Source organism: Simochromis diagramma, unplaced genomic scaffold (genome assembly GCF_900408965.1).
Source record: "Simochromis diagramma unplaced genomic scaffold, fSimDia1.1 OVJJ01000302.1, whole genome shotgun sequence".
Taxonomy (NCBI): domain Eukaryota; kingdom Metazoa; phylum Chordata; class Actinopteri; order Cichliformes; family Cichlidae; genus Simochromis; species Simochromis diagramma.
The window spans coordinates 5,101,695-5,114,385 of NW_024386792.1; the positions used below are offsets into that span (position 1 = coordinate 5,101,695).

At 41.5% G+C, this 12,691-nt stretch overlaps 2 protein-coding genes across 5 annotated transcripts; one reads left to right on the forward strand and one right to left on the reverse strand.

The window, feature by feature from the left end:
* Positions 1-838: 838 nt before the first annotated feature.
* On the reverse strand, positions 839-7,061 carry LOC120728795 (acidic leucine-rich nuclear phosphoprotein 32 family member B-like). The gene is made up of 7 exons (XM_040023962.1): positions 6,579-7,061; positions 4,036-4,185; positions 3,793-3,915; positions 3,261-3,453; positions 2,775-2,899; positions 2,615-2,681; positions 839-1,557 (listed from the first exon to the last, which is right to left on the reverse strand). The coding sequence occupies exons 1-7, from the start codon at positions 6,630-6,632 to the stop codon at positions 1,475-1,477; spliced, it is 795 nt and encodes a 264-aa protein (XP_039879896.1). The 5' UTR covers positions 6,633-7,061; the 3' UTR covers positions 839-1,474.
* A 1,621-nt stretch (positions 7,062-8,682) lies between these two features.
* hemgn (hemogen) lies at positions 8,683-10,916 on the forward strand. Of its 4 annotated transcripts, none has more exons than XM_040023960.1 (4): positions 8,683-9,002; positions 9,315-9,405; positions 9,782-10,329; positions 10,435-10,916. In XM_040023960.1, the coding sequence occupies exons 1-4, from the start codon at positions 8,939-8,941 to the stop codon at positions 10,539-10,541; spliced, it is 810 nt and encodes a 269-aa protein (XP_039879894.1). In that variant the 5' UTR covers positions 8,683-8,938; the 3' UTR covers positions 10,542-10,916. The 4 variants fall into 4 exon arrangements, with proteins under 4 accessions (XP_039879894.1, XP_039879895.1, XP_039879892.1 ...); XM_040023961.1 differs by having other exon boundaries at positions 8,685-9,002; positions 9,315-9,393; XM_040023958.1 differs by lacking the exon at positions 8,683-9,002 and adding an exon at positions 9,014-9,149.
* Positions 10,917-12,691: the final 1,775 nt, after the last annotated feature.

Genomic DNA, 12,691 nt, shown 5'->3' on the forward strand with positions numbered 1-12,691 from the left:
TGAACCAATTACATGGCAGCAACCCAGCGCATTTAGATGTGATCAAGATGATCTGCTGAAAATCAAATGGAGGATCAGAACAACGAAGAGAGGTGATTTAAGTGACATTGAATGCATCAAGGTTGTTGGTGTCAGACAGGCTAGGCTGAGTATTTCAGATAATGTTGATCTACTGGGTTTTCTCCACACAACCATCTCTAGGAATTACACAGCGGTCAGGAAATGTTATGAGCTGAAAGGAAGGCAAATACAAACTCGTTACAATCAAGATATGCAGAAGAGCGTCTCTTGAACCTTAAAGCAGATGGGCTATATCTGCAGAAGACCACATTCTGCCCCACTCCTGTCAGCTAACAGGAAACTGAGGTCTCTGGGTAACAAAGGCAACCATAACTTTGTTGGCCACTTGTTATAACTAAGGTATGCAGAAGAGCATCTCTTTGGGCTTCAACAGCAGAAGACCATTCCTGTCAGCTAAAAACAGGAAACAGAGGCTGCAGTTCCCACAGCCTCACCAAAATTGGATAGTAGAAGTAGGGTCAGGATTTGTCATAAACAACGATGAAAGCATAAATTTATCCTGTATTGTTTCAGTGATTCAGTGAAACAATGGTGCCAGGGTTATTTTGGTACAGCAACTGTATGCCATCATGTCAATATTGACCAAAATCTTTGAGGAATGTTTCTAGCATCTTGTTGAATCTGTGTTGCAAAAAATTAATGCAGTTCTGATGGCAAAATGGGGTCAAACCCAGTACTACCCAGTGCTGAGAAGAGTTATCCTTCCATCCTCTTGAAATAATTTGGGGACAGAGGAGCGTGAAGAAAGAAAAGCACAAAATGTTAACATTTTATTTACAAAGTTGTTTTTTTGTCATACAGAAAGTAAAAATGTAGCTACAACCTTGATTTGTGCAACAGGCAGCCACACTAAAAATCATGGCTCGCTGGTTGCACAGCTGCTATAGCAATAATTTTATTGGGAAAAATAAGGAACGGAGAAAAAAAAAATTAAAAGACAAAAAAGAGAAATAATAAACCCAACAACAAAAAATTATTCATCCAACAAAATATTAAAAGCACAGACCCAAAACTAGATACCAGTCCCAAAGTCCTCACACGGGAATACATAAAGAGGGATCGACAGTGAAATTGTGGAATGCTGAGTGGTGGGCTGCCTGAGAACCTCGGGGGCCGTGAGTGGGGTGAGGTGGAGGGTGTTGGGTGGCTCTCAGTTCCATGGGGGGCAGGGGGAGAAAAAAAAAAAAGGAAAAAAAAAAAAAAAGAGGGGGTGGGGGGCAGCTCCACTCGGCCCACCCATTCGGTACAGTCTAGCCCCATAAAAAGAGCTCAGCGCTGGGGAGGGGGGTTGACGTGGATTACAAAGGCGGTGTGAGTTGTAGGAGGGTGGACGTTCGGGTTTGTGGGGGAGAGGAGGGGTAACTCGGTAGGCTCTCGTTTTCAACTTTAGCTCTTAGTCGTCGTCTTCGTCATCGTCCTCGTCGTCCTCATCCTCTGGGTCTCGCTTTCTCTTATCGCCTTTGCCGGTTTCTGCTTCTGAAGGTAAAGAAGAAAACTGTGTTGTGACAAGGAGCCAAAACTACACAAATTCTTGCATCTGCAAGCATGAATACAGTAATCCTCCACCCATTTTAAACAGATTCAATCTCTGCATTTATCACACTCTGTGGGAGTCGCTTAATAATGGTCACTATCACGTTGCTGTCCCTACATGTTATAACGATGCGTGATTACGAGCACAAAATAAAGCGGAAGAAATGCATCTTCAGTCCCGCCCTCGTGCAAGATTTTGTTTTTAGTTAAGTGACTAACATTCTCACATCACATGTTATTTGGGATTGACTGAGCACTACTGTTATTTTAGTTATAAAGATAAATGTCAGTAACAGGTGATCACTAAAGCAGTAATCTCTAAACAGATGCAACATCAAGAAGACAAGATAGATCTATTTTCTGTGTACCAGGTGAAGGGTTCCCACATTGCTGACGGAGTCGTGAAGAACTTTGGGGACTGCCCTACATGCTGTAACAGCTGGTGTTGTATCACTTGTCATGCATGTAAATATGTTTCAAGTGTTTTTCAATTCTTTGTTTCAAAATTGATTGACATTTTTGGAACATTTCTGATGTTTTTAATGCTTTCTAACAGTTGGGTATGATCTATAAGTTAATAATTTTCCATTGTTTTATACCTTTGTTGCATAAATATCTTCGAGAGGGACTGTTTGAAAGAGAATATTTTTGTTTTGGCAATTAAAATGGCCCGAAGTGAGTCAGTAAATGACGCTGAATAACTTTCAACATGTATCATCAAAATGTGTGGAGCGGAGGGTTAATACTTCCACTTCAAAGAGAAACTTTATGAGTTGGTAAAGTTGGTCACCTGTATGTTGTGTTCAGTTCAGTGGCACTTTCCCAAGACATAAGTCTATTTTATTTCCATCTTACAGAACAAAAAACAACAACAAGTTGTCTCACCCCTGACTTAAGTCTCAGTCTTGAGTTGTGCAGACATATCGAGAGACTTCGACTGACTCTTGTAGTGATGTTTGAGCCAAAATTGTGAGTAAATTTACTTTAAGAAGTTACATACCATCTTCATCTTCATCCTCGTCTTCATCCTCTTCATCTACTTCTCCATCCTGACCAAAGTCTTCCTCCTACGTGAACAACATTTTACACGTTAAAAAAAAATGAGACTGTGCATCGACCCGCTTTAACGACAGCTCCTCCAAGCTCGTTTCACTTTTCACCTCATCTTCACCACTGCCTTCCTCGTCATCCTCCTCTCCTTCTACCTCCTCTTCGTCCTCCTCATCGTCCTCTTCCTCATCGAAGTCCTCCTCCTCTCCGTCCTCGTCTTCTTCCTCCTCTCCTTCTGCGACACAAAAGTGAAAAAGAACAATCAGTCGACCGCAAAGTGAGAGCGCACGGAGGCTAATCGCGACGATCGCTTTCACATTTTCACTTTACAGAAATGAGAGAGCGATTGCCGTTACTCAGCCGTGGAGCAGTTTCTAAATAAGCTACTGCGGTGCACGCATTTTTCATAATGAGCGAACATGTCACCAGAGCAATGGCATGAATGATCGAGGAGTCTTTAATTGTTCTTGAACAACAATGGGGCGTTCCAACACAGAGATAAAACCTCATTTACGGTCTGTTTGTTGGATTTGACAACCAAAAAATACCTGCTCTTATTGTTACTACAGCAGAGACGGGAAAGCACAACTTCATACCTTCATCTTCATCATCGTCTACACCGTCTCCGTCCACCTCTCCATCAGAGTCTGAGGCTTCCCTGTCCTCCATGTCATAACCATCCAGGTAGGTGAGCTGGGGCAGCAGCTTGAACACGCTCTCTCTGTAGTCGTTCAGGTTTGTCACTTCACAGTTGAACAGGTCCAAACTCTTCAGGTTGTCCAGCTTTTTCTGTTGGCAAGAAGAGAAGAGAAATGCTGTGATGAGACTGTCGCTGAAATGTGGTAGTAATGGTACTAGGCTCCAGTTTACGTCTGACAATGAGATATAATGTGAGACGACAGAGATCCGTCTGTCTGAAGTTTGAGAGACCATTAATTACTGAATGAGTTATCCCTTAAAATACCTCTGGCTATGAGTGGAGTAATCAAAAAAAAGCTGCTGAAACCTCACTTCCCAAAATAAACCCTAATGTTTTGGTTTGATTATGATGAACACTGCATTAGCTGGTTTACTATTTGTGAAGTGTGTAGCATGTAAATGACCCCCAAAACACATGTGAACACATACCAATGGTTCCAATGTGCTGATGTCTTTCAATTTGTTGCCACTCAGGTTTAGATGTGTGAGGTTGGGTAGTTTTTCTGCTAAAACATCAAGCCCGCCGCTGATCCTGTTGTCGCTCAACTCCAGCTGAATGAATGACAGTAAAAAGAGAGATTAGTCCAGATGGTTCTTTGCACATTTTATTTCCCCCCCCCTCCTTTCTTTTTTGTCATGAATATATGAGAATGAATAATCACTCCCGCTTACCTTTTTCAGTTTTCCTAGTTTGGGCAGATTAGAGACTGAGATTAAGCCGACGTTTATCAAACTGAGGAACTCCAGGTTGACAAATTCAGCTGTGAGACCTTCAATTTTTCCTTCAACTGATCGACAATTGTCCAGGACAAGTTCTCGTACCTGAGATTGAAAAAACAAACAAATAGTATTCTTTTAAAATTACCTGTACTTTTTAATGCATTTGCAAGTACTACAGCTACTTGCAAAACTTTTATAACTTAAGTGTATTTTAAAACAGACCAAATGTTAAATATTCCAAAATACATTTTGCAAATATTATTAATTTTTTTCCAAACAAAATCATTAACAAAGGCGTTCGGGGAACATAGCAACCCTAACGTATTAATAATCAGTGGGTGGTGGTGTTTGTAAAATGGCCCTTCACTTTGTGTAAAATGATTACAGGCGTTTTATAGTTGCTTAAAATATTAGAAAAAACAACTCTGAAGGCGGAGTTACTTTGACTCCGTTAAAGCTCACACTGGTTGCGCAAGTCATTGTTAAACGTTACCAAAAAAGTTCTTGTCAAGCGTCAAAGACAGCCGTTTCTCGATTAAAAACACCAAAATGGATACTCAGTCTCTATCTAAAAACACTTTGCTATCACTGTGTGTTTCGTTTAACCGACCGCTACAGGTCGTCTATTGATTTCTTTGAAACGAGGAAGAGCAAAGCAGCGGCTTCCTATGGCCTGCTGATGCAGTCACTAATGACAAATGCAATGATTTTGTGAGCTAGCTCGCTACAGGCTAGCCATTGCCCCTTTTAAACGCTGCCGTGCCGTAGAGGAGCAGCTAGAGAGGTCTGTCTGCCCGCCATTAGCCAACCCAACAGCAACGGAAAGGATTGCGAATACACCCTTAGTAAAGAGATTCTTTTTTTCTTTCGTTAAACCAGCTTTCATGGGGGAAGTGGAATATTCCTTGTCGTCGAGCGAACGACCGATATTGGCAGTTTGTTAGAGGGTACAGCATCGCTTTCAGGTCGAAGTGGCGAAGGAAATATATTGAGAACGGAAATTTAGTAAAAAACAAAGATGGAGACAGTTCCTTTCTCCCAGAGCTTCAAAGACGACAGAATGACAACATGGCGATTCCTGAGCTACAGTATGCAGTCCTCTGAACGCTTCAATGGCGGAAAGTGCTATTAAGAATGAGCAATAAGCGTTATTTACATATAACCGAAAGTGGTTTTTCGGTGTTAAATTGATTTTATTTCGTGCATGATACGAGGGGGAACGCCGAGCGGGGAGCTTTTGGCTGCCCACGCATGAAGCGCGGTGCGCCGGATCTCCGTGTCATTCGAGCAGCCTGGCTCGGTCAATGAAGCCGCTGGCCAACACATGCATCTGTGTAGTAGCAAGCGCCAAGTTTAGCAATAGTAACGATTACTGGAGCACATTGTTGTCGTGTTTGGTGTTTTTACTTTACAACTGGATAGATTTTGTTGTCTTTGACCGGTAGCGAGAAGGGGGTAATATGGCGGGAACCTAATACCAAGTTAGCTGGCTGGTAGTCTGAATGGTTCTGAAACCCCGGACCATCAGGCTTCATTCAATAAGCATGCGATTCTTCTTCGTCGTCGTCTTTAAGACGATGCACGGATGATAAGTGATACTATAGCTTGGTGCACAACTAGAGAAGAATTAATGAGGGAATTAATGGATGTACACTCCCTTTAAAAACTTACAGATTGCAACGTGTCTTTAAACAAATCAGCACCAACAGCAGCGGTTGGCTGTTTGTTGAGTGTCTCCCGGCTCTAAGGTTTTGGAGTTGCGGTGTATTTTCACCATTAGCGGTTTAAGGTACGGATGACTCGTGAACCAAGTGTTTTTTTGTTGTCGCTGCCTGAATCTTTGTGGCCGTTTGATGTAGACGTATACTCCACAGAAATGTGAACATACGACTCGTGATCTGCGACGGCCCGTTTAACGTTTACAAAAGCTCGTTTGTTGTTCAGCACCAGAGTTTAAAGTCATTTTGCAATTATTACACAAAAAAGCTCCCCGTTTTTTTTAAGCAGTTATGCTAGCAGCAAACATGGCTTCCAAGGTCTGTATAAAATATACCGCTCTGTGAATGCCGAACGCGGCGCAGTAAACTGCTTTCTCCTCATATCGGCGCAAAAAGAAGTTTACTAATTGTGCTACAACGGTGGAGTGGAGCTGAATCGTGTGTGTGCACCATTGACCAGGGAGGCTGCGAAACGGTTAAAGCACTGCAATAATGCCAGCAAGCTGGGGGGAATCGCCGTTTCAAAGTAACGACTGAATATAGCTTTTCTCGTCTCGTTGCCCCTATACGCCCAATCCTAACCAGCATAAAGGCTCTGGCTTGTTATGCGACTGTTTTCCGCCCCGTTATAAATGAGAAACACAATCTAAAGCCCATGTGGTCACCATTACGTTAGCCACACAGGGTCACTCGCAAAGCAAAAAAAGTAGCAAGCTAGGCTAGCAGGGGCTAGCCTGAAAACTAAGGGTTGGTTTTAAAAAAAAAAGCACGACTCACATCAGACGGTGTCCTGTTTCTTAGCTCCAAGTGGATCCTCTTTTTCATGTCCATTTTGCCCTATGAAAGTTAAACTTTTCTCCTCGGGGTTTTGCTGGGATCTTCAGTCCAAAGGCAGAGATGCCCTAATGGAGGGAGAATATAGGACTGTATAATGAACTGAGCCAAACGCTAAGTTAGTCGGAGAGAGGGGAAACCATGGAGGGAAACGGGACTGAAACAAAATATATGCTCAACAGCGCCATCTGCGTCCAGAAACGCCCATCGCCTCTGAAAAAAGGCATTGCAGTCACAAAACATGACGCTGCCCCGAAACGGTGCTATGGTGCAATTTATTTTGTGCAAGGAAATTACTGTACTGTGTCGTTCAGTGAAGACGGCGGGGTTTTTCTTTGAGAAGTCGGTTTTATTCAGCGAAGGATGTGCACGAACAGACGCGTGTAGCGTATGCAAAACAAATAAGCAACCAAGCAATTAAACGGCGATAAAGTAGGTCACATGGTGAACTTTGTTATTCTTCATTTAAAAGTGTCACAGGAAATCTCGAATGCATTACTGCTTTATAGTCAACAGACAAGCAGTGTAATTATGAGGTAACTATCATAACGTATGCCTGTTTAAAAAAAATGTATATGTGTGTGTTGGGTCTTGTGAATGTGTGATACTTTTTTACATTGTAATAAAAAAAAAAGAAAAATAAACAAAATTGTGTTGTTTCTTGGCTACTAAATGGCTCATTCCTACCCCCAACCGCTAAAAAGTAGGGCTATATGTGGTTTGCCTTAAAGAGAGCATTGTATATACACATATGGACGGGTAGGGCACCCCACACAACCCCTCCTCTTTACTTCCTGACACTCTCCAGCGTTGAAGTAGAAAATCTACTATGGTTGTAGTTTTTTCTGTTTTATTCTAAATTAATCAGTGAATAAGCTTTAATACTATAAATGCATATCAAATTCTAGCCTGTTTTAAGTCTAGTAAATATAACAAATGTATAAATGTTAGCAAGATATGTTTGCATAGTGTGCTGAGGGGAACCAATGCAAATACCCTAACTCTGGCCACATGCATGTTAAAGGCACAGTGTATATATACACACAGACACTGTTTTTAAATCAGTGTTTGGTAGTTGAGAAGCAATGCCAGAAGATGGCACTGTAATATCTACACTGACATTCCTCACATTTCATTGTGCAACAGTGGGGCTGTGTGTGAATGACAGCCCTGTCTGCTTTTGGCTGTAACAGTAATGCTGGAGGGGGTTTATTAATGTGTCAGTTGGAGTTTTATTAGCTGAGGAGCTAACTATGTGCAGTTTGGGATCTTTTGAACTGCTGGAACTATGCTGGAAGGTTTGGTTGATCGTGTTTTGTGATTTTAATTCGAGTGTGTGAAAACCAATACTTAAACATATATGTTAGCACTCATAGCTTCCACCGGTGCAGAATGTGTATAGATTCTCTTCATATGACGTTGAAAAGTGAGTGCATTACGAGCACCTTCATGCAGAAATCAGTACATTTAGAAAGAGAGCTTTCAACATTTCCCTCCACAGTGCTGGGAGCAATTGGCAGTTGAGTGTTATTTACTCTACTGGATAGCTCTTTTCTCCCTCTCTCTCTCTCTCTGAGTGTCTCAAACACACACACACACACACACATCAGGGCTCAATGTGTTGTTAGAAGATTACGAACACAACCCAACCGAGCAACTTGCCATCTGAGCGATAAGATGGGTATATGCCCCAACTGTGCACGAAGACAGGAATTTTGTTTGGTCCGTAGTGTGGTTTACCTACCAAAAAGGCATATTTCTTATGATTTGTGGATTAATATTATGAATTTTCTACAGAAATATTTTGAGCTTTTGTGTTTTTTCTTGATATCATATTCAAAACTTAATAACTTCACATGTATTGGACCCCTAATTGAGAAACTGTCCAAAAATCAGTCAAAGTCTTGCTCTTGTTAAGCTACAGCAGTGCCCTTAGATCAGCTGCTGAAGAGCTCTAGTACAACATATATATTTGTTACCCTATCACACACACACGCACACACACGCACACACACACACACACACACACACACACACACACACACACACACACACACACACACACACACACACAGAAAACTTGCTGTTGTCTTCCCCGCTCTGTCTGTCAGTTTTGTGCCAACTCCTCCAGCTTTACAAATATGATAAGACCAAAGCTGCAAGAACTCTCCCTGCACTGTGGTAATGGTTAACCAGATAATTCGTCTAGGGGTGGGAATAGAAAACTGTCAGAAGTTATTCTGTCGTCTTTTTTGCGCTTGCCCGCCTTCAATGAGTTGAATTCATTCATAGCAGGACTCAGAATGGAGGACACGTCGCAACAAGAGAAACAAGAGTTGGAATATAAAAATCCAAATGAGGAGGAAGGTAGGTTTTCTTTAAAGATTAATCTCTTCTTTGGAAATTGGCTGCTCGAGCATTTCCACACCAAAATGCTGAAGGAGCTGGTTATGTCTTTGCATACACTGCGATCCTGTTGGTTAACTCAGATGCAGACCTTTGATCAATATTTAGGTAATATCACAAATCTGTCTGTTTTCAAAGTTTGCCAGTGTGTAGCTAGGAGAAGAAAGTCTACATTGTCATGAGTCAAGCACATTACCCAGTCATGCAGTTTGTCTTTGAATTTCTAATGCACCATATGAAAATGATTTCTGTGCACGGCTCTTTGTTTCAAAGGTGGGATCCGTCGCCGATTGAGAGACAGGGACCTTCTCAGGAAGAGAAAGGCTGAAGCAGAAGAGAAGGAAACTAACCAGTGGGTTTTTGGGTAAATTTGTAGTAAAAGCACAGACAGTGTTAGCGCTGCTGCCTATGTTTACCTCTATGCTCTTGGAGAAATCTACAAATTTCAGCACTTAAGTGCAGTAGAAGAAAGTGGTGGTCCTAGCCAGAAAAGTTTAGTAGCCCCCGTTGAAACACTGTACAGTACAGTACATGCTGAAAACACTATCAGCACTCTGGCTGCTTATCACTCCTCTGGTTTATATTGAATATGGAGCAAGAGGAAAGCAAAGGTTGCTCTGCTTTTTCTATTGACGCCACAGATCTGGGTCAAGGACTTTGTACTATTAGCTTTGCAAAACTGTCACAAAGAGCTGTTTCAATGTCCACTGTTGTTTAAGTTAATTGCGGTGCTCTCTCAGGGTGGAGAGCCAACGGAAAAGATCAAGAGCTGAGGACAAGAGTAGTGCAAAGAAGAGAGGAAGGCCCAGGAAGACTGAACCCACACCGCAGCTGTCTGCTGTTCAGGAAGAAGTTGAAGCACTTCAGGAAACTCCTGCAGTCGTGGTGGTACCTGAGCCCACTGTGGTCATTCAGGACCAAATAACTGGCTCTCTGCCTCCGCTGTTTGGGCTTGCATCACAACCAGCTTCAGTCCTTGCTGCTCCTGCTCCTGCAGCAGTGTTCGAGTTTGTGCAGAATTCTGCTCCTGCTCCGACTCGGGCTTTTGCTGCTCCAGTTCCCGTCCAAGATTCAGCTCCTGCTCCAGATGCCGTCTTAGTCCCAGCTCAGTCCCTAGACTCTGTTCCAGCTGTAACTCCTGCTCCTCCCTCAGCTCCTCCCCAAGTGGAGACCCTCTATACAGAGTCACAAGGCAAGGAGGCCCCAGGCCAGGTCCTGATTGAGGACTTAGGCCCAGATGAGGAGGAGGACGTCTCTCCATCACAAGGCAACAAACGCGCTAATGAAGGTTTGTATGTTGTAAAAATACACTAAAACAATACTTTGAAACATTGTCTGGTTTGAAAGGTTTAATAATTATTAAATTATCTGTCTTTTTTTTTTTTTTTTTTAGATTTGAGTGAAACACTTTCGATCAACGTGCCTGAACAAAATAACGTGTACTCAGTTCCAACTGTCTCTGCTCAGCCTATGGCTCAGGAATATTTTCCAGGAAATTAACTGCAACTTTTTTTCTGAAATGCACTGTTAAGATATTGCTTTATATATACAAAGCCTCGTCACAGTTTGTTTCTGTTTTCTTCTTTTTTTTTGTGTAGTGTGCACACGCAGGATGAGGCAAGTCATTGCTTATTTGAAAGATGTATGAATTCAAACCAAAGCTGTATGCTTATTTATTTTGGTTGTGCTTCACTGCAAAGCTTATGATCTTTTTTTTATATACTTTCAATTTAGTATGCAACCAGTTTCACTGGCCTTTATTTAAAAGTTAAGGGTATAAATCGCTGGTAATTATGTATTCATAATTGTGGATTTATTTTTACAGAATTTTGTAAAAGTTACTATTCATCTAATAAAAGTCACTTCTGCATCATTTAACAGTAGTCGTTATTATAGGAGTCATCGACTGAGAAAGACATCCACATGCAAATGAGAAATGCATGAGTGATATGAATTAGAATTAACTCGATTTTCATTAAATGAAATAATTATGTACCATTTTGTTCACATATGACATCTCTCCTCTCTGGTGAGTGAAATTAAATGATGTTTGGTCTACAGTTTGAACAGCATATCTGTAGATTTAATCTGTGGCTTATCTGTTGAGACATGTGTAGTGAAACATTTAGCCCTATCTGCTAGTGGCTACTGGTAGTGCTTATAATTTACTCATTTGTACTACATAAAGAGATGGAAAAAGTACTCGTAAAAGCTGTAATAACTGATTAATTAGCGAAATGACAGAAAAAGTCGAAAGATGCGCTACTGGATTGAATGACTATGGAGGCCATTTGAGTAAATGGAACTCACTGTGTTGTTCAATAAACCAGGTTGAGATGATCTGAGCTTTGTGAGATTATGATATCCTGCTGGAGGTAGCCAACAGAAGATGGGTACAGTGTAGTCATAAAGGGGTCGACATGGTCAGCAGCAGTAGTTGGGTAGGCTGTTTAGATGATGCTCAGTTGACCAAATTGTATGAAAAATATCCTCCACACCATTAAACCACAAACATCCTGAATCACTGATACAAGGTAGGATGGATCCAAATTCTGGCCCTAACATCTAAATGTTGCAGAAGTAATTGAGACTCATCAGATCAGGCAACATTTTCCCCAATTTTCCATAGTGCTGAATGAGTGTATGTAGTGAAGAGTTTTAATATTCGACAACAGTGTTCAACAATCCAGGTTGAGATGATCTGAGCTTTGTGACCTGGCATGATTTACTTTTGTAAATCAGCTGACTTAAGGATGCAACAAAAAAAAAAAAAGAAAAAAGAAAAATTGACAGGTTGATTCTGTTCATCTGGACGTCATGTTTTCAGTTGGAGAAATGTTTTGTCTCTCATCCAAGTGACTTCTTCAGTCTCTGAAAACTTCTCCCACTGAAAACACGACGTCCAGATGAACAGAATCAACTTGTTGGGATTTCTCTTCCTGGATGATTGAGCATGCATCAAGACATTTTCACTAATGATTAACTATTGCCTTATTTGTTGCAAATTGTAGCCTCAGCCATTTGTTCTTAACTTAGATGTGGTCTTCCGCTGCTGTAGCCCATCTAGTTCAAGGTTCAAGAAATGCTTTTCTGCATATCTTGTTTGTAACCAGTGGTTATTTGTTACCTTGTTGACTTCCTATATGCTCCTCTGGACATTCTGCCATCAATAAGGCATATCCTACACTGGATAGTGTAGTGGTAAGACCACACATCTTTGGAGCGGAGGTCGCAAGTTTGATTCCCTCCCAGTGTCTAGTAAGGGTCCTGGCTAGGCCCCCCATGTCAAACACCAAGCCCTGGAATGGCGCGGCTATGTCTCCAGCCTGTCCACAGCTCGGACACGACACATTTCCCTGTACTCTGTATGATTGTGTATGCGACCAATAAAGCTCGTTTTGTTTAAACTACCACTCATTTGGACCATTCTCTTTAAAACACCAAATCGTCTGGCACCAAAAGTCACTCTTAGATCAACTTTCTTCTTAATTCTTATGCTTAGTTTGAACTTCAGCAGGTCATCTTATTCACGTCTGCATGCCTAATGGACTGAGTTGCTGCCAAGTTGAACAAGTATATCTAAGAAAGTGATCAGTGACTTTACATATGTTAGTGTAATATTAATATAGTTAGTGATTTCGAAAGATTCA